A 26,293-nucleotide genomic window follows, 5' to 3' on the forward strand; every position below is an offset into this window, starting at 1 on the left:
CTTTTACTTTTGGTTTAGTAAGACTCCAGGAAGAAGATTAAATAGGTACCTGTGTTCAGTCCACCATGTTTACCTGGAAGTCCAGGCTAGCAGATTCCGAGGACTAAATTTGGGTGCTTTTCCCAAAGGCAAGAAATGTAAATGAGACAGTTTAATAATTAAGCTTTGTCTTCAGCAGTGTCCTCTTCTCTCACCTTCTTATGTTAGAGGAGCTCCTGCCAAAAGCCCCACTGTGTGACTGTCTTGCTCTTATCAATTTATGTTTCTGAGTTGGGATAGTTCACTTTTCTTTCCATTATGGAACAAGTCCAAGCCTTGTGAACTATACACCTGTATTTTCTTCCACCAGATATATCGACAGCCATTTATATACATATGTAAAATAATCTTAAAAGGGAAGAATACGTTAAGTTCATATAAAGTGGTATAAAAGTAATTTTGGAGTTCAAAAGAGGGATACATTATGTCAGTGTAGGAGATCAGGGATGGCTTTATGGAGGAAGTGGTATTTGAGCTGAACCCCAAAATTGAGAATTCTACTTGATAGGCAGAAGTAAGGAGAAAGGAAAGGGCATTCCAGGCAGAGAGAGTAGCATAAACAACAGTAAGATGATGGGAGAGTGCATGTTTGGAGAATGGTAAGTAATCCAGTTTAGCTGGAACAAAGAACCGATCATAGAGTATTACATCTCAAATGTCAGTCTTTATTCCAAAGACAGTGCAGTGTTGTTGAAGCTTTTTGAGTGAGGCAATAGGATAGAAACCACACTTTAAGTATGAATTATTGTGGGATCTTAGATTACAATTGGGAGAGACTGGAGGCAGGAATACCCTAAAGTCAAGAGACTTGAGGGAATCTCTTGAAGGAAATGAGGGCCCAAACTGGGGGGACAGTAGGAAGTGATAGGAAGGAGGGTATGGATGGCAGAGGTATTGAGGAGGCAGAATTAACAGGACCTTACAACCAAATGTGGAAGAATGAGGAGGAGAGGGTATTGAGGATGATTCTGAGGTTTTAAACCTGGTTAATTGGGAAAATATTGTGCAACTAACAGATATAAGGGATTAAAGGAGGGACATGTTTGAGGGGAGATGTTAAGTTTAATTTTGAATATGTTAAGTTTGAGGTGTTTCAAGTGCCAGGAGAACATTTAGGTAAAAATACTCCATAAACACTTGGAAATGTGGATCTGATATTCAAGACAGGTGTAAAGATTAGAAATATGGAATCATGAATCATCCAAGTTGAAGTGATGGTTAACATAAGAGATAATCAGTTGCTGAGGGGAAGACTAGAGAGTTCGAATAAGTCAAGAGTAGAACTTATATTTAGAGGCACAAGGGGAAAGAAACATAAGAAGATAACCAGAATAATTCATTGTCTTAGAAGCCAAGGCTGAATGTGATGGAAACCCCAAAATAACTGTGGTTTAAACAAGATAGAAGTCCAGAAGTAAGGAGTCCAGGGCTAGCATGGAAGTTCATGATGGTCAAGGACCTAGTCTCCTGCTGTCTCATGGTTCAAGATGACTAGTCAAGTTCAGGCTATCAGCACAGGAAGGAAGAAAAGAGAGAAGAAGGGCACTTTAAAGACAGTTCTCAAAAGTTGCATATACCACTTTCATTTATAACCCATTGGTGAGAACTTGGTCACGTGGCTACACCTAGCTAGAAGGAGATGGGAAATGTAGTCTTTATTCTAGGTGGCTGTGAGCCAATCTAAAAAGATCCTATAACCAAGGAAGAAGGTGAGAGTGGGTATTGGGGACAACTAGTAAACAGTGTCAAATGATATAGAAAGAGCTAGACGGATGAAGACTAGAAAAAGGGTTAGGCAGTTAGAAGGCCATTTGTAAATCATAGATGGGGAAATACTTCTCGTTTTTCTCCTACACTGACAGGCAGGTGGGAAGAGATGAAGTTATCCCCAAATTTTTACATGGTGTTGAGAGTAGTTAAGGAAGTTTGTCTGGTCTAAGTGTTCTCAGGAAATTGGTGTGATTGTCCTCCAAGAGTATAGGCACTGTGGGAAAGATGACAGTCTGAAAAGAGTGGAGGAGATGAGGAATCCATCTTAAGGTCTGTTCAAGAGGTGAATGAAAGAATAGCTGGGCCTGGTTCCGTCAGGCTTGCATTTGAATTCTTGCTCTTCTACTTATTGCTGGTGACTCTGAGGAAGTCATTTAACCTCTTTAAGCATCGTTTTCTACATGTGAAGTAGAGATACAAATTGTTACCTCATGGTTGTTATGAATATTAAAAAAGAAAATACTTAGCACAGTGTTTGGTACAGAATAACTAGTACCTGATACATTGTAGTTGGAAGCCAGCTGAGTTAAATAAATTGGTAGAGGACTCAGTCAGTTGTTTCTTGAGTATTCAGCAGGGCTCAACATTCCAGCAACTGGAGAAGAGAAAGCAAATGGTTGTGCATACCCAGTGTTGGAACTGGCAGAAGATCAAGGAAAACAGAGATGGCAAGTGTGCTATTAAATTAGGCAGGGTTAAATATCATGGCTGGTTGGAGACTGATCCAGGCAGAGCTGGTGTATTGAATAGAGAAGTTGGGGGAGCCAGAGGTCCAACAACAGTAAACAGACTCTTCAGGAGGAGTTTAAAGAAATGGGGGAGACGTAAGGTAATCAGGGCCAAGTCAAAGTGGACCAGTCCTGAGTCCCAGGCTGTACCTATGGGTGCTGCAGTGGGTTGAGATGGTTTCTGACCTGAAGATTCTCCAATGTGCTGTTAGACGTCACCCTGAACCAAACTTGCAAGACTGCTGGGCCTTCCCCGGCATTTGAGTTTTATTCTGCCTGGTTTATAAGGCCATTTAGAAGAAACCAGTCTCCTTTGCAGAGTTGGGAGGAAAAAAACCAGCCTCTGTGTTCAGTGTTAGCATGAAGAGCCATTTGGAAATGGTTGTAAATGAAAAATGATGATAATGATGGCAGCTACCATTTACTGAATGCTTCTTATGGGCCAGCCATGAGCTGAGTTCATTTACACTGATTAGGTCATTGAATATCTCAAGACAAATCTTCCGAGTAGGATCTATTTTTATCCCTGTTTAATAGATGAGGAAGAAGTGAGGTGTTAGAGCTGGGCCTTAAGCCCTAGTCTGGCTGAATCCAAAGGCTGTTTAACCATGAGGTTAAACCATTTCGTCTGAAGCCCTGCTGCTATTCACGTTCTTAATATCATAGAGCTGGAAGGGAACTTAGTTCATCTGATCACAGATTCAAACCATACTAAATCTCAAAGCCCTAGAGAATGCATCCCAGCTGTTCATTTTTTGAAAGAGACCCAGAGAGGAAAAATCACAGAGCTGGGACAATAACTCGGGCCTCTTGAATCGCAGTCCAGCTCTTGTTCTAGTTCTCTGGTTGCCATGGTCCAGAATGGACTCTCGGTCTATTTGTTTTATCAGATCACAATCTCCAGCAAATGTCTGCATAACCTAGTCAGCACCTTTCTTTTCGGGAGAGCATAGTGACCCTCCAAAAGTAGCCATGTGCCTAGGAGCTCTCCTGGACACACACAGTTTCTGATGCTCACCACAGTGACCAGACAATTGGAGGGTTCTAATCCTAATGGAATAAGAAAAGCAAAACAGTCTGGGCAACTGGAGTCCCCCAGCCTTCTCCTCGGGGTCTGAGCACTAATCTGACTTAGCGACTCCTCACATGAGCTGCATTTTTCAGCCCTAATTTAAACGGGCAGGGGTGACTGAAAATGTGTAAACGTTAAAATGTTATTATTCAAAAGCCCTTGAGATCCCCATGGATCATCATAGTAATTAAAATGCGGCACAGAAGACCCCTTGCTTCAGCAGCTCACAGGGTAAAAAGAAAATGAACACTCAGAATGAATAAAGCTAGCAAGTTGAAGGGGCTGGGAATTAGCATGCTGGTGTGTCCTCTGCAGTAGAGCAGCTGGCCTTGATGTACGGGGAGAGTAAGGAAACAGCCTCCCTGTGTCCTATTCCCTCCTGTTTCTCTCCTAAAAGGGTAGGTTGTAAGGCGTGCTGAGGGCAGTGTGGGAGGAGGTTGGAAGCTGTGTAGGTGGGAGCATGATGATTCCCGTCAGAAGGAAGGACTCAGGCCTGAAGATTTTCTTCTATGAGACCATGAGTCCCTGGGCACGAAGTTCATGTCTCTGCTTTTTCTAATGTATTTCTACTTCTCTTGAAGCCTGTCAAGGCCTTACTTCTCCTTCAATGCCCAGCTCAAAAGCTACTTCCTTTGAGAAGTCAACTGGTTCAAAATAATCACTTTCTTTTCTGCTCACTGTGGGTTTGGTTTATACTTTTCTTAAAGCATATATTAATTTTTGCCTTGAATTCTAGTTATTTCTGTATATGCTAGTCTCCTCGAATAGCTGGTAAGCCCATTGAGCAGATTCAGTGTCTTCATCTTTATATCTCGTAAGTGCCCCCTTGCAGGCAGACATTTTGTACCTGCCCGTTGAAGGAATGGGTGGTTACAGGACGGTTGTGGGGCCTGTCTCAGGTTCTCGCTTCAGCCCCCTCACCATATTACCTTCTGTCCCTTCCGTCCGCTGTCAAGAGTTGTAAGGATGGTGAAGGCAATGGATATTTGTACTTGACCTGTGCATTGTCTTTGATGATCCTTGTGACAAACCTGTGAGAACAGAGAAATAGTTGGTCTCACCTGTGAGCAAAATATTTTGTAATGGATCTTGTGTGGGGAATAATAACAATTGTTAACATCTATTGAGAGCTGGCATGTGCCAGGCATGTTTCTAAATGCTTTACATATATAATTTAATTCTCACAGCAATCCTATGAAATAAGCACTGTTAAGATCCCAAAATTATAGATGAGAATACTAGGCACAGGGAAGTTAAGTAATTTGCTCAAGATCTGGCTCTTGATCAGTACATTGTATTGTTAACACCTTGTCCCTCAGAGACCTAATATTATCCTGACTTTACCAAAGAAAGGGACCATTGAGTAGATCTTTTTCCCACCTGTTGATTTGCTAGGAAATCTAGCTTAGCCTTGGATATAGTTTTTTATGGGAAAGAGAACACCAGCTTATTAAGATCCTGAGGTTCTTAGATCTTGACAAGCTTTTCAAATACCAAGGTGTCTTTCCCAGGGAATTGCTGGGGTAAGTCATGTAATTATAAGAATCTCTTTCTGTGATTTCTTATACTTCATTAAGTATTGGTGGATTGTGGTTTCTGTAATGGGATTATGACTTTCAGAAATTCATCTGCTTCACATATTTCCTTCTTCCATAAGTTTCCATTCCTTCTTTCTGCCCACTTCTTTCCCCTTGCCATCTGTCTGGTATTGAGCTCTTGGCATCTGTCTCTCTTTCTTCATTGATGGCTCGCATGAATGGGTGGCTTTTTGACAGGGCCTTCATTGTCGGCTCCCACAGCAGCAGTCAGAACATTCTCTGTGGCCTGGGTTCTGAGTCCACCCAGGCAGTGTGAGCCATGCTGGCTCCCAGTTCTGGACTGTAGTGTTTTGCTTTTGTTGTGGGACTCCCCTTCCCCACACACACACAAAAAGCTAAATAAGAAGCTAAAGGCTGATGCAAAGGAATAGAAGTCTGTGGTCCTGTTACCAAAAACTTCTTTTTGTATTCACATGTAGTCAGAGGGACATTGCACCTTGGCCCGGCTTCTATAGGTGGCGGGCCATTAGAATATAGTCCTAGAGGTGGCAAACTTTGTAGCCTGGTTGACTCTCCCCATCAGACTCTCCTGGGAAGTGCCGTTGGCCTGAACCACATTAGATGGTCATGTGTCATCTTCTTTGTGGCCGCACCATGCAACACCACAAGGCAGCTTGGTTCAGCCTGTCAGTTGTCCTATGTGGTATTCATAGCCCTGAAGTCATGGCTTCCTGGGGCCTGAGTTAAGCTGTATGGAACTCTTATGTATGCAGCATTTCTTCTTCCCTAGAGAAATGATTCAAATTGTTCAGTGCTTATTCAGTGCTCTGGACCTGACCTTGGGGGTGTAGGGTTTATGAGTTAGGGGTGTGAAAGTCCCAAACCAGTCAAGTGTAGAAAAAGGAGATGCCAAAGTTCATACTTCTGGGCTCCTGTGGATAAGTAATCAGAGCTATAAAGTGGAGCTAATTGGCTGCCCCCTCTGCAGCCTCTGCAGACTTGCCAAAAGCTGAACAGACTGTGGAGAATGAACCATTCTTCTTGAGAGGGTGGAGTGAATGGAACCATGTCCCTGCTCAGACCTCAGGGTGACAGGCGCAGTATGAGAGCTGGTTGCTGGGATCCTTCCTTAGAGGCTGTCTTGGAGGAGCCAGCGTTGTGGGACACTAGATCATGCATGGGCAGTGAAGACTGTTTTAGTGTAAAGTGCACCCCTCCTTACCTCACTATTCTGTTGAGCTGCGGAACTGAGCTTCGAGAAGGGGCCTTGGGGCTGCAGGCAAGCTGATGAGGGAGAGTGGGTCCTGTGCAGGCAGTAACAGGAGAGGCACCCAGGCAGGGCCATGCAGCACTCCCTGAGGGGGAGAAGTTTGCCATCACAGTATGGTGGAGACTTGGAGTCTCATCACCATCATAACATAAAAGAGATTTTTTTACCATGCAGTCCAACCCACTTATTTTAGATACTGAAGTCTGGCAAGGTGAGATCATTGCTAAGGCCACACAGCTAGAGAGCAGCACAGCCAGGACCAGAGCCAGGTGTTCAGACACCTAGGTTAAAGCCTTCTGCCCCACCACCTTGGGCAAACTACTAAGGCCTGAGGGCCTTAGATTTCTCATCTGTAAAAATAGTTGAACTTGACTTTCGGTTCTAAGATTCTCTGATCTCATGAACAGTTCTTAGGAGCTTTGGGCAGACCTGGGAATCATTTGGTGTATGTACCATAGATTCCACCTACAGAGAAAATAACATTGAATATTAGCTTTGGGATATGAGTTAGTACTGGACAGAGGGTTGGTATCTTCCCTGCTGATGTGGGTTAAAATCTCTAATGGGTCTGAGTTCATGCAGCGCTAGACTCTTGGGTGTCCCAGTGTGATACTGATGTTGGACTCTGATTTGGTCAATTATTTATGCTACTCCAGGGCAGAGGTATTTGATATCTTGGGTGAGTGTCCAGTAGTAGTTGGCCTCATGAGCCAGCAGTGTCAGATTTCTGGGATGTTAGGGAGGTCTTGATACTGCAGATGTCTCTTGGCATTGACAAATTAGACCATTTTGTTTTCAGTGGATCAACTAAGGTTAAACTTAAACAAATAGGAGCAGCTGGGAGGCTTTGGAAGGAGTGAGATATGCACATTCTCAAAAAAAAAAAAAAGTCTGCTCCCTGAGGAAGGAAGGATGAGGCGTGGAACTCTGAATAGCCCCTTCTGAGGAAGGAAGCAGTTATTTCTCTGCTGGTTTGTTTTGCACTTTCAGTTAAGGAATTCCAGAAGTTGCAGGTTGTGGATCATGACCTCCATTTTTTTTCCCTCTGTTGTTGCTTGCCAAAGGAAGGGAGGGGGGGGTGGCTCTAAATAACACTTTGGCCTTTATGGAAATGTATCAGATGTTCCAGGAGTGAGTCTGGCTTGCTCATGCTTGCTTGCTGGCATGCTCTCTCTCTTTCTCTCTCACTTTTACTTCGTGTTTGCTCACTCTCTCCTCACTTGTGTCCTTTCTGTAGGATATAGTTAGCACTTCTTCTCGCCTTATATAGCAAGGTCTGGTCGTTAATGTTAACAGAAATCTAACAACAGGGAAGGCTGCCAGATAGCATTAATCAGGCCAGTGTTTGGAATTTCATAAATGCTCTGACTTTGGGTACAAATTCAACATTAAGAACAGTATGAAACTGTTTTCTTCCTTCCTTTCTCTTTTTCTCTCCCTCTGCCCTCTCCCCAGCCCATTCAGCTGCTCTTTCTTTCCCTCTGGTTTTGAATTCCTCTGCTCTACTGTACACTCGCTGCATTGGAACTTTGTTGATTTTTGCCACGTTTAATTTTTTATTTCTCTGTCTCTCTGTCCACTCCAAGACCACAGGCGGAGCAGCAGCAGCCGGAGCCAGGACTCTGCGGAGGGGCAGGACGGGCAGGTCCCAGAGCAGTTCTCAGGTCTCCTCCACGGCTCCTCCCCGGTGTGTGAGGTGGGGCAGGACCCTTTTCAGCTACTCTCTGCCGCTGGCCAGAGCTGTCCAGAGGGGTCCCCTGCGCAGGGTGCCTGCCACGAGGCCAGCATGCAGCTGGAGGAGACAAGTGTGCACGCTCCTGGAGCCTCCCCGCCCAGTGTCCTGGACCAGAGTAAAAGAGTGGGCTATGCAGCAGGCCTGCCCACCACCAACAGCCAATCGCACCCTGAAACTTTGACTCACACAGCATCTTCACACCCTGGTGGTGCCGAGGAAGAAGGAGGCCGGAGTGGGGCCAGGAGCCGAGCCCCTCCCACCAGCAAACCAAAAGCTGAACTCAAACTCAGTCGCAGCTTGTCCAAGTCTGACTCTGATCTCCTGACCTGCTCACCCACGGAGGACGCTACAATGGGGAGCCGGAGCGAGTCCTTGTCCAACTGCAGCATCGGGAAGAAGAGGCTAGAAAAGTCACCCTCTTTCACCTCGGAGTGGGATGAGGTAAGGCTGCATGACGTCACAGAAAACTGGGCTGGCTGCAGCCCACTCGGCTCCCCTGTGTGCCGACTCCTGGGACCAGGATGTGGGCCAGGGTTGCCCTGGTTCCTTCACACTGCGACCAGAGTGTTTCTGACAGCTGTGAGGCAGGCAAGCCCCACGTAGGCAGAGCAGGGGATCTTACTGCCTGGATCGCAGAGGACAGGTCCATTCATGGTTAAACTGGAGGGTGGAGGCCCCAGCAGAACAGGACTGAGGGAGAGGCAGTTCCTAGAAATGACATGCTGTTTGGAAATGTTTGGATCCCATCAGCCCCATTGAGGGAGTCTTGCTCACCCTGAAGATGCTTAAGAAGAGCTGAGTACTTCCTATGATTCTTCAGGAGGAAGAGAGCAGATCCAGGGTTAGCTAGGAGGAGGGGAGGGAGGCAGTGCTTTGAGAGGAGCCACTGAAAGGGGATCAGAAGGGGGCTTTTCTGTTTCCTGCTCCTTCGTGATTATCTGTGTTCCCCTGGAAGACCAGATGCCTCTCCCAGCAGAAGCGTCCTGCTGATCCCACATTCCCGGGTTGGTGAGGCAGAGAGCTAGATGGTTCAGGAAACAAAGAGAGATTAGTGAGGAGAAAACATTCAGAGTCTGAGGCCCAGTTTCCTTTCATAACTATTGTTATAGAATGGTTGGAAATATGTACCTGAATATTTTTCAGTGACCTGTGACATGTCTTACTGGGCAGAAGAATGTGTTTCTCAAAGATTGGTAAACACCCAGGGAATGTTAAAGTGCTACTCTTGCAGGCTTCTTGCTGGGAGGAAGCTGCCTTTGAAGTGGACTGGGTCTATCTCCCAGGAATATTTTCAAGACATGAATTTAGCTCTCCAAGAGGAGGGGAACAGTACAGCTGACATGTCCATTTGAACAATCTGTAGACTAAATGCCCTACCCAACTGTATTCAGGTTGCAGCTGCAAAGTTATATAAACCAAAGCTAATCCCATTCCTACTGTGGGAACAGGGCGGGGGCAATTCCTACAGCACTCTTATCTCCAGATAAAATGAGGTTTGGGACTCTGTTTAGTCAGGGACGGAGGAATCCTGTGCAGTAGAAGATTTTCACTGTTTAGTAAATCAAGATTTGTTGACCCTGTGTTAGATGCCAGGCCCCTTAAAGAAAATCAGTGTGAGTAAGTGAGCTTCTGGCCCCCGGGAGATTACACACATGAGTATGTGTGTTTGTAGGAATGTGTGCTTTGCCTTTGGTTTTCAAAACAGAGTTTTACTAATTTGTAGACGAGTATAGGATAAGGCAGTTTACAAGTAAGATAAGTGCAATATGCTCTGAAATGGCAGGAGAGGGCAATAGAAGAAAACATCCCTGGCAGTGGGTGGGTGGAGACAGGAGGTGTGAGAGGGTGGAAAGGGGCTTCAGGAAAGATCACAGAGAAGTGGAATTTGACGTGGAATTAAAGAACCAAGTGTTTTGGTTAAAACCAGATTGAAGCTAGTGGGGTGAAGCAAGGACATTGCAGGTTGGAGAGAATAGCATGAGCAAAGGTGTGGAGTTTGCTAAAGCTTAGGTCATTTGTTTTCTGTAGAGTGTAGAGTTTGTATAGGGGAGAAAACGAAACAAGAAAGTGAGATTGGGACCAGAGCGTGAGAGGGGCTTGACCATGAGCCTGAGAAGTGAGTAGTTGACTTGCTATCAAAGCACTTTCTCAGAATCTTTCAAATGGGCTGGAAGACAGCTTTACCAATCTAATGAATTACCTCTTCTTTTTGGCTCCATCTCCTGAGCATACTCTACCTGAGAGGTCGGTAGTGCTGGGTGATTCTTCACAGATATTCATGTTCTGTTAGCATGCAGCATTGCCAGGCAGTCTTATGAGCTCCACCATTTCCTCCTGGAGGAGAAACTTGAATCACGGAGACACAGCCCGGCTTAACTGAAGTTGGCTGTTTGTGAGGGGAGGTTCACATGCTGATATTTCCTTTGCAGGTAGAGATTGCGGGTGGGTACGGTGAACCCGGGGGCTGTTCAAGGTCTAGTGTCCTGGGCCAGTCTGTAGTGTGGCTGAACCACCAGCCGCACTGTTAGATTTTAAATTTGAAAAAACTAAAGGCAACTGAGGTCTTATTGGAAAGAATTCAGAAGATCGAGCTTTGCTTGCATAGTAAACATTAACAGGGCCCTTTATGCATGACCCTTGGACATTGTTTTTGAGTTGTATTATACTTGGTTTTTGTGGATATTTCTATCTAAAGAGAAACTTCAGAAGTGTTTCCCCCAGTGCTTGGTCCTAAACCCTGGGCCTTGGCAGAATTTCCTAGAACAGGACATTAGTTAAATGGCTGCTCCCCAACCTACCCCTGACCAGTGCCTGAAGGCTGCTTTGCTGTATCTTGTGCTTGATGATTTTTTTCTTTATTGTCATTGGATCTCCAGAAGGTGGGGAAGGCTGCTTTCAGGGAGCTGGGGCCCCACTCAGCTCTTCACCATGGGGCCTGGGAGGGAGAGGAAGGCTCTGGGGGCCTGGGCAGCTGTGATCCCAGCACAGATGGAGTTGTGTGTGAGTCGGCCAGGCCTCTCCTGGAAGGCAGTGCAGGGTAGTACACAGGGCTCAGGCCCCGGAGTCAGCAGATCTGGCTTTGAGCTCCAGCTCCACCATCGGTCTGCCTGATTTGTGGTTGGCCCCAGGAAGCCTCAGTGTTATTATCCTTATTTGTGAAACAGAGGCAGTCAAGTCTGTGTTCAGAGTTGTTTTTACCAATGAGACATGTGTTTAAGTACCTAGCACAGTTCCTAGTATGCATAAAGTATCGAGTAAATGGTATATATTAATATTAGTTTTGTGCCTGGAACTTGAGAGAATGGGAACTGAGGCCTGGAGTGTCTTCAGACTTTAAGAAAGGCAGAGCTTTTGAGGGGTGGTCCGATGGTGGCAGAATGACTGGGAAGCAGTGGAGTTCAAGCCTTTCAAACCATGACTTCCTGCACAGCTCTGCCCCACCCCAGAGGCGGAAGAGCCCACCCGGCCTGGGAAAGTAGGGCAGGCACCCTCCATGGTTCTCTGAGAAATTAATGAGCCTTTCTGCCTTACTCCCCGAGAGGAGAAGAGAGGTTAGAGAGAAATCTGCAGCCTTCTCTATGTTTATTTTTCAAATGTATTCTTGCACAATAATGGCCAGCAGTGGCTGCTTGATTGGTTGATTCATTGGGATGATGTTTTATAGTTGGGAACATGCACAGCTGATAGATGAGGAGTCACTTTCCCAAATACAGACTGCTCCTCCCAGGTGGTTAATGCAGCCCTTGTTGAGTTACCAGGACAAGACAAACTTCTGCAAGTTAGCCTGGTTAAGGTAAACCTGTGAGACAGCATCCATTAGTGACACTAGAATTCTCCCTGTTTTCTATTATGTTTTTGGTAACAAAAAAGTAATAGAGTTTGCTTTTAAAAGAGCTCACCCTAAGAGAAGATCTAAATCCAAGCTTCAATAGATATTTTCTGTGTTCTCAGTCAAGTGAAAGCACTGTTTGTTGTCTTAATGATCCCTGGGGCCTAAGAGAAGGTAAACTGAGAAGTTGTATGTAAATAAAACTTTAAAAATATATAGATAAGGAGTGGGAAAATGACCTACATCTCTCTACACCTGGTTAATTTCTCTTAACGATATATGTCCAAATTTGGGGTCTTAGTGTATTTACTGATTTATACTTTGCTTTTCTTACCTAATTGCTACACATTGTGGATATGTTACCATGGCAACCTCAGTAAGACTTGGATTCAGATCTTCATTCTAAAAAGGCATAGTGTTCTGTTATATGGCTATATCATAAGGTTAGTTCGTATGTTGTTTAAACTATTCTCCAATTGTTAGACACTGTACAGGGCATTTTCCATCAGCCCTTCGGGTATGTTCCCCACCCTGCTCTACCTGCCTGTGTGCTCCAGGAGGCTGACCTGTGTGGACTGCATCACTGGGCCAAGGAAATCTTGGATTGGCTGTGTCCGCCTACTGAAGACCACCACTCCTGTGAGGGACCCTCTTCCAATAGCTGCTCTCTCTGGGTTCTGGTAACCAGTTCCTCCCCTTGACACTTCCAGCCTGGGGCTCCTGGCTGTGACTAGCTCCCATCCCTGTTACTCTCCCTGTACCCTACCCAAACCTGTATAAATAATCCCTTTATTAAGTTCCTTCCTTTGCCCAGTTTGTGCCATCTTTTTCCTGCAGGGACCCTGAGTGATACATTTTTAGCACTGTTTCTATCAACTCTAAGCAAGCAGAGATGGCTCTGTGCTGGAGCAGTAAACATGGCTCTTGCTTGTAATTGTAAATTAATCCTCATTTGCAGATGAACCAGAAGGTGTGGTTATTTAGGGTGCTGGGAAGCAGGAGAAATTCATCATTTAACTTGAAGCTTTCCCACCTCCAACTATAGGGAAGAAGCCTGTTCTCCTTTCCACTGAATTGGCAGTGTCGCCAGCATTTCAATTGTGTGCCCCTGAATTACAATCTCCTAGATGTATTTTCGTCCTCTGTCTCTGCAGTGTATGACGCAGCTATGGGTGCACACACACAGCAGCAGCAATTAACATCTGAAATAAATACCTCGTAAGAAGAACAAAAATAACTTTCTGGTCAGATTGTGGTTTGAATGTATAAAAAGTCTATTGGGTCAGATGGGTCTCGCACATACCTGCCTTTGAGTGGGATTGAAGTTTATGAAAGAGAAAACCACAGAAGGCTGCTTGTCTACTTAGCATAAACATTCGAGTCATTTAAAACATGGCTAAAGGCTTAAGTAATAAATTTGTGTTTTGTAATCCGATTTCATAAATATTAAAGTGGAAAATAGGTGAAGAGCAGGGACATGCTTTGTATGCATTTTGTACAAGCTGAGAATAATTTCTGGTCAGGGATTTGGGGAATGTCCTGGTTTCGTCTGAAATGGGGACCCTTGGCTCCTGAATCCCTTGATGGAAGTGAAGTGGCAGCAGCAGGGGGGGCACCCTTCCAGGCCGGTCCCAGACACTTCACCCTTTCCAGCACACTGTCCAGTTGGAGGCATGAAGTCATCAAGAGAAAAGCTGATTGGTTCAACTCCACAGAGGCCTTGGTTGCTTTTAACCCTTGAGGGTTGGATGTGCAAGAAGAAAAATGACTTAGATGTAAAATAGACTTGGGCTTGAGTTTCCACTGACAACGGCTAAACTTTCCACACCATATTCTGCAGTGTGTATTGTTCTTTATTACGTAAACAAGCACGCTGTGTAGTCCTTTTTGCTGAGATAGCCGTCCCACTCTTAAACGAGAATGTGACACTCCTACCTCTGGGGACAAATTGGAGCCTGGAGTGTCTGTCCATTTAAGTTGCTTCAGGATATACACAGAAGTCACAACTTTTGTCCTAAATCCTCTAAATTTCCCTTGGTTTTAAGTGGTCTCGTAAGATTGAGGAGTTGTTTCTGCTTTTGTTTTCTTCATATTTAAAAAACAATCTCACTTATTTTATAGGCAGTCCTGAATAAACAATTTTGGCCTTTCTGTCTGATAAATCCAAGTGATTTTTGTTACCCTAAATTTTAAAAAGTATGGACATTTCCATGGCCTCGATGCTAACAGAAGAAACACCATAGTGTTATGAATAAGCTGGAGTGAGTCCTGGCTCTGCATTTAGCTGGTGACGAGAAAACTGATGTGATCAATCTGCCGCCACCCCCAGCCTCTCGGGATGATCTCTTGATGACGTCATGCCTCCAACTGGACAGTTTGCTGGACAGGGCGGGGCTCCTGCGACCTGGCCTGGAAGGGTGCCGTCCCTGCTGCTGCCACTTCACTTCTCATCACAGGAGTCTGAGAGCCTGACTTTTATCTTTTCTTTCCTCATTTTCATGCTTTTCTCTGCTTCTCCAGATTTCCTCATTGCTGCTTTTCCTATCTTTTTACTCATCCTGCTTCTTTCTTTTCATCTCTTTTCCCTCTTTGCTCTTTCTCCCCTTTTCATCTATGCTCTTTCCTGTCTTTTTACTTTCTTCCTCCTTACTTTTCTCATTTATTCTTCCTTTTCATTCTTATTTTTCCTGTGAAAAATAAGGAGAGGCTTTTCTAGTAGCCTTTCCTTCTCAGCTTTCTCCACCAGAAGGATTTTTATTTTCTCTCTTTAACATTTTTGCCAGTGTTTACCCATTTTTAGTATTCTATAGAGCATTTTACTGCTCCTGGTATCAGCTCACCTCCTCCCCCCGAGGCCACCACCCACACTGTTGCCCCAGTCCTTTCATAGACAGTCTGGTTCTGTTTAGCCACATCAAGACAGGCACCATCAAGCACCGTGTAGGGGTTTGTGGTATTTGTGAAATTGCTCGCAGGATGAGAATTTCCCTTTTCTCCTCTTTTTTGCTTCATTTTGTTTTTTTAACACCAGACCAAAAACTTAGGTGACAGTGAATATAGGTGAATATACGAGAAGAATTTGATCTTTTTTTTTTTTTTAAAGATTTATTTATTTATTTTCCCCCCAAAGCCCCAGTAGATAGTTGTATGTCATAGTTGCACATCCTTCTAGTTGCTGTATGTGGGACGTGGCCTCAGCATGGCCGGAGAAGCGGTGCGTCGGTGCGCACCCGGGATCCGAACCCGGGCCGCCAGCAGTGGAGCGCGCACACTTAACCGCTAAGCCACGGCGCCAGCCCCAGAATCTGATCTTTTTTCCAGTGCCTACAAATGCTGAGAATCACAGGAAGAAACATTTTCTGGGACCTTCTTTATATACTTCCATTCTGGTTTTATATCTTTTCCTTCTTTTTTTCTAGTAATGGCATCAGTAGGATACAGAGTGAGTGATTTTATATAATTTAGGGAATAGTAGTTTATCTTATATTATTATAAGCAATTGTGTTTGAGAAACAACTAGAGGTATTTTCACATAATCGGCAATAACATAAAATTGAAGTATATTTTTATTATAATTATTCATTCATTCAACTAATTTGTTGAATACCTGGGATGTTCCAGGTGCTGTTCTGAGCACTGGGGATGAGCAGTGAACAAAGCAGACAAAATCCCCTGCTGCATGGAACTGATATTCTAGAAGGCTAGAGGGGAAAGAGAAATAAAAGAAGGCAATAAGTAAAATGCATAATAAGCTAGTTGGTGATAAAAGTGCTAATGAGAGAAATAAGGTTGAAAAGAGGGATAGTGTGGTGGGGGTGGGGCAGCGGGGGAGACCCTCTGAGAGGGAGGTAAGAGCAGGCCCTGCAGGTTTTCAAGCAGAGCAGGAGCAGAGCGAGCTGTTGCGCTGCCTTCTCTGTTGGTAATTATTTCTCCTGTAAGAGAAATTTAAAATTCCATTCTACACTTACATTGTCTTACAAATATAACTTATTACTTGACTTATACTTTTTTTATTGGAGAATAATTGACATACAATATTATTTTAGTTTCAGGTGTACAACACAATGATTTGATATTTTTATATGTTACAAAGTGATCACCATGATAAGTCTAGTTACCATCTGTCATGATACAAAGTTATTACAGTATTATTGACAATATTCCCTATGCTGTACATTACATCCCCGGACTTATTTATGTTATGACTGGAAGTTTGTACCTCTTAATACCCTTCCCCTATTTCACCCATCCCCTAACCGCCACCCCTCTGGCGACCACCAAGTTTGTTCTCTATCTATGAGTCTGTTTCTGTTTTGTTTTGTTTGTTTTATTTTTTAAATTCCACGTATAAGTGAAATGGTACGATATTTGTCTTTCTCTGAGTTTTTGCACTTGCATAATGCCCTCTGGGTCCATCTGTGTTGTTGACTTGACTTTTACTTTTAACTTCCTTTCTCGTTGTCTTTAGCCATTACTGTTTGTTACCTGCTTCTTGTCTCATCTTGGTTTTTCCTGATTTTTTTCTATTAAGCTGTGTTGGGTGACTTTTTAAATATACATACATACATACATACATACATACATATATATACACACACATAAATACATACATACATATATTTTTTAAGCTATTGAACTAGAATGAAATCTGAATTTCTAAGAATTTCTCAAACTTGATCATTGTCCTTGTCATTCTGGGCAAGGATCATTGGGTGGGTTCTGGTGGAAGGGTTGGGTTCTAGGTCATTGCCTTAGGAAATACATTTCCATGGGTGTATCACATGCTCAAAGCAGAAATAAAATCTAAAAACGAGGATTATAAGGCAAGGGGAAGGGAATTCAAAATTATTTAGACCAGAAGATGGCCAGGAATCTAGAAAACAGGATCCTGTGAGAGGACAGCCGACTGTGTGTCCAAGGAGTCAGGGCAGGTGACTCTTGGTATAGCACCATCGTTTGGAACACAGAATGGTGCTGATGCCCTGAAAGGCATCTGAAGGGCTGATGGCTTGATTAATCTTAAATACTTCCTCTTAGGAGCCAAACCCACAGGTTCCAAATAGGTAATTGCAACCAGTTAGAGAGTGAGATGCTGGCGACCTCAGACATTCTCTGACCCTCAGTGGATTTAGGGAGGTTGGTGTAGAGGGAGCTTCTTAGACACCAGGTATGGAGATTGTCTTTTTGTGCATACGTGCACCCATGTGTGAGAGAGAGGGGGTGTGTGTGTAGGTTCTGTGTTATTTCAAATGGTGAATTACATTACATCTGGTGTGTCTAGCTGAAGTGGGGGAATGTCTCAGTCAGCCATGGCCAGGGACTGTGGTTGCCTGGTTAGTGAATGGGTAGTGCATGCAGGCCTAGGTCTGGTTCAGGTCAAGATGCCAAGCATTGTGATGCCTCTGGTCTGTCCTTGCTCCTTCCTAGTAAATCTGCCCAGATGACCACCTGCTGGCTACTTTAGCCCTCATCATCTGTGGCTCACATGGGGCCCTGGGAAGTATAGCAAAACAAGCTGGCTTCATTATATTCTCATAGGACAACTATATTTCTGTGTTTTTTCCTCCTTGAAATGAATAGACCCCAGAGAAGTTTAATTTGTTTAGAGATGTGCTGTGTCGTCAGGGTGGCAGCTAAGTAATTACCTGGCCAGATAATGAGGGACAGGCTTTTTATTATATAAGACTGTAGGAAAGCAATTAATCTGGACCTCACTTGGGCTTCCTTTGGAATCTGTGACCGTGAGCAACAACACAGAGCTCTTTTCTGGACCCCAGGATTGTGCCAGCACCCTCAAAGATATGATCTCCTATCTCAGCTCTGTGTTTTCATGGAAGGCTGCCCTCCCTGCCTGGGGTTCCTTTATTTTCCTTTGTCCTGCGTTCTCCCCCATAGATGTTCCCTTTTGAAGCCACCAGGTGAGTAGCCCATGGGTAAGAAGAATGCCTGTGGCCTGAAGATTCTGGGCAGGGCCAAGATGCTGTGCGCTCTTTCCCAGGCATCCTGCTCTGCCTTGCTCACGAGCTCTAATGACCCAGTCTCTGGCCACAGGGCCCACCTGTCCATAACTCAGGGCAGCCTGCTTATTTATCTGGACAGGTGGAAAACAGCCTGAGCTCACAAGGGGCCTACATTGACAATTTGTCTGGCAGTCTGTTCTTGCCTGTCCTGATTTAAAGAATTAGGAAGCCATTGTAAACTCAGTTAAAATTGTGTGGTTTGTATAAATATTCTGGTTTTTTTTTTTATCACTTTGGAGCTAGCTGTTTTCAATAGAACCTCCAAAAAAAAAATCGCAGTGGGGGGCCGGCCCGATAGCGCAAGCGGTTAAGTGCGCGCGCTCCGCTGCAGTGGCCTGGGTTTCGCCAGTTCAGAGCCAGGCGCGCACCGGCGCACCACTTGTCAGGCCATGCTGTGGCGGCATCCCATATAAAGTAGAGGAAGATGGGCACGGATGTTAGCTCAGGGCCAATCTTCCTCAAGAAAAAAAGGGGAGGATTGGCATCAGATGTTAGCTCAGGGCTAGTCCTCCTCACAAAAAAAAAAAAAAAAAAAGAAAGAAAATCACGGGAATTCCTTGTATCTGTTATGCAATGGTGTGCAGTCCTGGGTTTTGCTGCTGGGGAAATAGCTTCCTCCACTGACACCTAGCACATTGATTATCCTCGAGTTTATCTTCAGGAGCTGGCTGAGCCCTCTGTGCTGGCCTATAGGACAGGAGAGAACATCATGGAACTTGGGGTGTAGTGGCAGAGGAGTGCACTTCAAGGGTGGGAATATTCACCAGACCCCAAGGTCTTGAGCTGTGCTCTTGGAGGGAATATTTGTCTTAAACAATCTCCATATCTAACCGTATGCAGAAGCCTAGGCAAAGCCAACCCTGGAAATGGAATTTTTATATCCTGGGGATTTTTTTAAAAATTACAATTATCTGAATATGGCTGAAATTTAAAAGGTGTCAAAGAATTTTTAATTTTTAAAAGTCTCCCTCACTCCCTCTCTGCTCCTCAGACACCCTGTTCCTCTCCTTAGTTTTTTGAGTATCCTTCCAGAAATATTCTCTGCATATATATAAGCACTTCAGACAAGTCAAGTATATTTCTTTTTCTTTTTAAGATAAATGGTGCCATATTATACGTACTGCTCTGAATCTCACTTTTTTCACTTAATAATTTTGTTTGTTTGTTTCTTTTTTTTGGTCTGTTTTTTGGGTGAGGAAGATCAGCCCTGAGCTAACATCTAATACCAATCCTCCTCTTTTTTTTTGCTGAGGCAGATCGGCCCTGGGCTAACATCCGTGCCCAACTTCCTCTAGTTTATGTGGGACGCCGCCACAGCGTGGCTTGACAAGCGATATGTCGGTGTGCACCCGGGATCCAAACCTGCGAACCCTCGGGCCGCCACAGCAAAGCGCGTGCACTTAACCGCTACGCCACTGGGCCGGCCCCGAATCTATCAATCTTTAATGACTTCTGGATTTTGTGTCCTATTTAAAAAGACAAAATTTTGTTTTCTTATTTTCTTCTAGTCCTTTTATGGTTTCATTTTTCAGGTTTAAATCTTTGTTTCTTCTGGAATTTACTTTCATATAAGGAGTGATAAGCATTCAGTTGACTTTTATTTTTAGCAACTATTTGATCTTGCCCACTATTGGATTCAGTTTTCCAGGTGAGGAAACTAAAGTTTGAGAGCTGAAATGACTTGCCTAAGATGTTAGATTTGATAAATGAGGGAAGCCAGTTGGAGCTAGGGCTTCCAAGTCTCAGTGAGATTGTATTTTGAATATAGGTGAGCTGAATTTTTGTTTGGGCATTAATTAGCAGTTACTTTTCAGTTCCTCTTGTTTCAACCCAAATTATTGCAGCATTGTCTTACTTTTCCCCCCAACTCCAGAAAAAAATGTTGTCTGTGTGTATAAAGGAAAGTAACTTGGAAGAGGGAACTCCTGGGAAAAAGCATGAGTTTTCCTTTTCACTATTAAGGCTTGAAGCATTTCTTCCCTTTCCTGCTGTCCCAGATGTGGTGAGTTCCAGCAATTCTCAAATCAAGAAATTGGAAGGAATCTGAGTTACCATGTCATCCATCTGCCTTATGAACAAAGTCACTTCTGTGTTCTTTAAAAGTGACCTTTCGGCTTTTGCTTGGAAACTCCAAGTGACGCCCTCAGCTGTCCGCCATTACTTGTGTGAAATTTTGGAAACTCCTTTTTTATTTCCAGCTAAAATCAGTGACTTCCACCCTATCAGGCTTTACCTTCTGGATCATGTACACTGTCCCACCTTACAGTTGTTCAGATAATTGAAGCTGCAGTTATGCCCTCCTACCCTCAGACCTTCTTGTGTCTTTGCCAGGCACCCCAGTTCCTTCTGCCTCTCCTCAGATGACTTGTTCTCAAACTGCTTCCGTCCTGGCCATTCTCCTCTGTATGTATCCAGGTCATCAGGTCCCCTTGAAGTTGTATGACATCATTACAGATTGCATTATACATTATGATGAGATTTTACTTGTCACATGGCACCTGATAGTGCTTCATCAAGGAGTTTGATGTGCCTCCTACTCTCCTGAAAAATTAAGGGGATAAATTTGTCAGGGAGCCCAAATCAAGGACAGTATACGTGACCCTTCCAGATCCCCCATGCCCCCATCAGGAGGCCATGCAGAAAGCTGCTCGGTGAAGTGGCTGAGAGCTGTTTGTTGCCTTGTGAAGCTTCCACCTGTTCTGGCTGCTAGGGAGACACAGCTCAGTCTCTGCCGTGTTGTGCTTTTGGGCAAAATCAATGTAGGTCTTCCCTGCACCCCAGCACAGAACAATGACTGTGCCTACTCTCCACCTAACAGCATAATCATCCTGCTCTGGTTCCTGAGACTTTCTCAGGCGTTGTTTAGCAGCTGCAGGACTCACCGTGACCTTAATTTGCAGGTAAAGATGCTTTGGACTAATTTTTCTTTTGCAATCAATAGGATAGATGAGAACTGGGACAGCCAGGTTGTATAAATGACTTTGAGCCAGGCTCTGTAAAGGATGTCTCAAGCCCTCACGTGCCCTTGACTCTGAACTCTTCCTCTTCGCCTCATCCTGTGTCAGTCACCCAAGTTTCCTCCTGGAATCTCTCCCCTTCACCCCCATTCCCACCTGCCTTCCTAGTATGCCTCAACAGCCGCCTCCTCAGTATTCTGCTTGCCTCTGAGCTTCTCTAGTCCATCTTACTTGTGGCTGCCTTATGTTCTGAAATATTTTGTATTACCTCCCCTGACTAAAAACATTCCTTGGTGCCCTGTTGCTGCAGTATAAAGTCCAAATTCCTTGGCCTGGATTCATGGTTCTCCAGAAAGTGACCCTATGGTCCAGCTTCCCTACTCGGCTTTCTTTCTCATCTTTTGCTCCATTTTCTTGGCTCCAGTCGATTCCTTTGTCCACTAATTTCCTCTGCACTTTGGTTTATACCTTTTTGCCTGCTGGAATGATTGTCTCCATTCTTTTGTTGAACTTCTACCCTTTTTTTAGGCTTGCTCATTCATTTATTCAACACATTTATCGAGAGCCTACTGTGTGCCAGGCATTATTTTAGGTGCTGGGCATACAGAAGTGAAATCGTAAACACTCACCCAGCTTTCGAGAGATTTACAGTCAGAAGGGAGAGACAGATATTAAACAAGTACAAACAAATAAAAATATTGTCACAAACCAAGATAAGTGTTCTTGGAAAAAAGACCATAGTGCTATGAGAGGTTGGGAGATGCGGTAGGCCCAGTTTAGCCTGGAGGAGTTAGCCTGGTAAATGGTGGTGGGGACCAGGGGGCCCAGTTCAGGGAGAGGAGGGGTTCAAGCCTCCATCTGCCATCAAACCTGCCCCCTCGCATCTTGAGGTTGCAGAGGCCTTTCCTTTGACAGTTCTCTCCTCAGACGCTCATTTGGCACTTCGGGCGTTGCTGATCTTGTGTTTTTGTGCACGGCCGGTCTCCCTAACCAGAGTAGAGGCGTTTCAGCGGTAGTCATCACAGTTTATTTTTACAAACCCTTAGGCTCCCCAGCCCAAAATGGGCATTTAGAAATGTGAATCAATGATTAAGAACCTTGGAAGGATGTTGGAGGTCCTGAGTCCTTAAAACATCGTGGTCACTCCAAAGAGCTCAAGGTTTGGATTGCTAAAGACTTTGCCATGCTTAGGCATAGATACCTTGCTTTTTCTTCTTGAGGGAGATGTAATAATTAAGTCCTTCTCCATCTCACCCTTAAGTTTTTAATTTTATTTTCTTTTTCATTCTCTAGTAGTAATAGTCCTTTTATACCACAACTGAGGGATTCTAGAGAACATGCAGAATAATTTGCTTTACTGATGGGAGCATAGAAATTTATGGATTTCAGGAGAGGTTTATTGCCAATGTTTTATTGATTTCTCACTTAATTTGATAGATTAGCCCTCCCCTCCATTTCTTGAAGTTGAAGATGTTGTTTTATTAAAACATTCTAATTTGGAAAGGGGGGGTTGAATTTTATGTTTAAATGCCAATATAAGTTTTAAACTAACTCCATGTACTGCCTGCCCCCCCCCATACATAAAATAGTTAACATTTGTAAAGAATGTTGAAAATAGAATCCCCCTTGGAAATGAAAAGTGGGTGTTACAATGCTTCCTGCTTTCAAGTATCATATATTTAAATTGAGAACGGAAATAACTGGCCAGTTCCTGGCCCCTAATCTTTTAAATTAGATTGGGAGGAGAAAAGAACCAAACCAGATACGGTATATTTCCATTAAAATATCAGCTCCTGCCCAGGTAGCTCCGTCTGTCCCTGTGGGTCTCCAGAAGGACTTCCTACAGTAGAGCAAATGCATAACTAAACCAATCCTCAGCTGAGTCCGTGTGTGTAAAGCTATTCACAGGCTTTATAAGCACTTATTCGATAGAGCAGAAGAGTTAGCATCTCTGACGTATATAGTGCTGGTGGAATTGATTTGTCTAAAGAGGAAATTTTCCAAAGCCCTTTTTTTTTGAAAATCAAAAATATTGCTGCTGATCCAGAAATAAGGCCCTTGATGAGTCTTCCCTGTTGGGGTATTAACCCAGAGGCCTGGCCATGCTCCAGTTCAGATAATGCTGTTTCTCTGTGCTAAATTCCTCCTGAAGGTTCAATTAGATTCGGCCTTTTTTCGTCCTGGGCAACCACTCGAGAACTGCCAGTTTCTAAGGCTGGAGCTTAATGATGGATGCATTTGTTTCACCGCTGACGAAGATTTCAATGTAAAATCTCCCAGACCCTTGAGGATGGAAACACACTGAAGAATGAGTCTGTTGGTCCTCATGCAGAGATGCATTAATGTCTCTCTGTGCTCTGGAAAGGGTTCACTTGTCCGGGTGGACCTGAGCAGACTAGCTGTTGCCCCTGTTCAGGCCCCGTTCCTAGGAGAGAGTTCCGCTAAGTGCTTTATTTGAAGTCATCAGTGGTGTTAACACCCACAGTTCGTTTGGTCAGTCATTCCACAAAGAAACATATACTGAATCTCCACCCGGCTTGTGGAAAACGCTGCCTGCATTTGGGGAGCATTGTGTACCCCTCCCAAGTTTGTGGCTGTGCCCTTTACTTGATTTAGTTTAGACAATGCTTCCTGTTTGTATTAATTTAAAGTACATTTCCAAGGCTTTGTATGCTTAGCATCACTTGGGCCGATATCATTTGCTAAATTTTATGTAATATGGTAATTGTGTCTATTTCTTCATTGTTGAGCTGAAAAAGAAAGGCAGCATCATAAATCTGAGGTGAGCTTGTTAGAGGCAATCAAATCTACAACAGCAAGGGCTCCATATCCGAAGAGAGGAAGCCTGAGCTGAGAGTATGATTGACAGCTGTGAAATCACAGAAGGACTAAATAGGCTAAGCACAGTCTTGTTCCTAAATCCCAGCATAATGAGATAAAACACAGATGCAAAAACTTAAAGGTGGTATATTAGAAAGGAAACAGCTCACTTTACACGAGTGATAGTAAGCCTGGGGGACTCATTACCCTGTGAGTAGGTGGAAAATGTTGGCTTAGGAACCATCTCACCATGAATAATAGGCGAAAAGGCACTGGCTGGCCTCCCTGGAGCCTTGTTCTCAGCCGCACTGCCAGTGGCTTTCCAGGTTGGCTGAGACCTACACTTTATCAGCAGGTATTTATTAGGTGCCAACTATGTGTCAGGCCCTGTGGTAGGTGCTGGGTGCAGATAAAGGACACAGTTCCTTCTCTTAGGGAGCCTCCTTAAAGGAGGCTGGGGGTGGCTCCTGAATTCTGTGTGAGGAGAGTTTCGGGGCAGCAGTCTGATAGAAAGTAGGGACTAGGGCTTGTCTTAATGATATGCTTCAGTGTTTTTACTTCAGTTTTATGTGTTAGATCAACAAAAATAGTTTTCTAAATATGCTTTTATTTATTCCTCATGTGAGACTAAGAAAACATTAGTTGTTTATATATAAAAGAATTTTATTTTTGTTTGGGTTGGCTCGGCAGGGGGTAACTGTGCCCCAGCCTCTTGGTGCTCCTCCTTGATACTGCCATTGCTGGACTCTGTTTCCACCTGTTTAACCTTAATGCCACATTGACATATGGTCTTAGGGTAGATGTTGGTTTTAACTGACCTCTTCTCTACTTCAAGCCTGGCCACATGCTGATCGGAGGTTGCCAACCTGGGTCGGTCACAAATCAGACAGCCTCACTTCTCTTCTCAGTTCCACAGATGATTTGTTGGTGATTTTGAGCAAACTGTGGTCACCTCTGGGTATCAGTTTCTCTATCTGTAAAATAGAATAAAGCTAGAATGTTTCCTGCAGGTTCCCCATGGAATCTGGAATGTCGGTGCTTTGCCTGGGGCCCATCGGGAGATTGCATTCAGAAGCCCGGCCTCTCAGAAATATGGAGTGGTGTCGTCAGCGGCTGCCCTTCACAGGTGGCTGCCCTGCCTCTCTCCACTCGCATCCTGCTTTGCATTCAAAGCAGGAGAGCTGTTAGCACAAGGCTCATTTAAAACCCCAGTTGAGGAGGTTATCATAGCATCCCTAATTCTAGTGAGTGGCTCCAGTTCTCCCTTCAGCAGTTGAAGTGATTAAATGTCGTAATATATCAGGGGATACCAATTATGAGCGTGGATTTCATGCTGGGTGCTTTTACAAAGTTCTTTGGTTGGTATTGGGCAGAGTACTGACCTACCTTGGCAGCACCTTTAATTGGGGCATTCATTGAACTGAATCGGACTGACCAGCCAGAAGAGTCTCAGGGCCGGGACTGCTGCCAGGCTTCACCTGCTCTGTCAGGGTCAGCCATGGGAGCAGCTAGGATCTTACCCATATTTCTCATCACGCTTCCCAGACAGCCAGGCAGAATATTTTTGCTTATAGCTGCTTTGATTTATTGTAAAACGTCAGAGCCAGAAGGTTCCCTAAATGTGAGTTATCTCCTTTATAGGTTAGTAAACTGAGGCCCATAGAGGATGTGACCTACCCAGAGTCACAAGACCTTTGACAGTGCCCAGACCTCTGTTGCCTAGCAACATCTTTGGCACATAGTGGGCTCTCCTGCTTGTTGAATAAATGAGCAAACCCAGATCTCCTGGGATTTGTTTGAGTAACAGAGTTAATTGTACTTTTTGAGGGGTTTAAACTGTCAGCGGGGGCTGGCCCTGTGGCTTAGCAGTTAAGTGCACGCGTTCCGCTACTGGCGGCCCGGGTTCGGATCCCGGGCGCGCACCGATGCACCACTTCTCCGGCCATGCTGAGGCCGCGTCCCACATACAGCAACTAGAAGGATGTGCAACTGTGATGTACAACTATCTACTGGGGCTATGGGGAAAAAAATAAAGGAGGAGGATTGGCAATAGATGTTAGCTCAGAGCCGGTCTTCTTCAGCAAAAAGAGGAGGATTAGCATGGATGTTAGCTCAGGGCTGATCTTCCTCACAAAAAATAATAATAAATAAACTGTCAGCGTACCAAATCTGATTTTGGTTCGGTGATTAATCTGGAGTGTTAGAATCTGATTCCATCTGTTTTCTTGAAACAGACTGTCAGTCTTGAATGTTGCAAATACCAACTGGAAAGTTTAACCTTGTAGTTCATTCTTTCCCTCATTTATGGCACTTTAAAGCAGTGGTTCTCAAAGTGCGATTGCAGACCAGCAGCATCAACTTCACCTGGAAACTCATTAGAAATGCGAATTCTCGGCTCCTCCCCAGACCTATTGAATTAGACACTCTGGGGGTGTCTTTGATTGCCCAGCAATCAATGTTGTCAGAATCTCTCCAGGTGATTGCCATGCGCACTGAAGTTTGACAACCTCTGCTT

At 44.3% G+C, this 26,293-nt stretch overlaps 1 protein-coding gene across 7 annotated transcripts in view; it reads left to right on the plus strand.

Moving 5' to 3' along the window:
* Positions 1-26,293, plus strand: part of ANKS1A (ankyrin repeat and sterile alpha motif domain containing 1A) — a 181,857-nt gene that overhangs the window by 100,974 nt on the left and 54,590 nt on the right. For all 7 annotated transcript variants that reach the window (XM_014782793.2, XM_087438482.1, XM_087438480.1 and 4 more), the window contains one exon: positions 8,004-8,593. In XM_014782793.2, the coding sequence (XP_014638279.1) occupies positions 8,004-8,593 (590 nt within the window). The remainder of the gene's footprint in view (positions 1-8,003; positions 8,594-26,293) is intronic.

Source organism: Ceratotherium simum, chromosome 13 (genome assembly GCF_057802395.1).
Source record: "Ceratotherium simum simum isolate JZ-2026a chromosome 13, ASM5780239v1, whole genome shotgun sequence".
Lineage (NCBI taxonomy): Eukaryota > Metazoa > Chordata > Mammalia > Perissodactyla > Rhinocerotidae > Ceratotherium > Ceratotherium simum.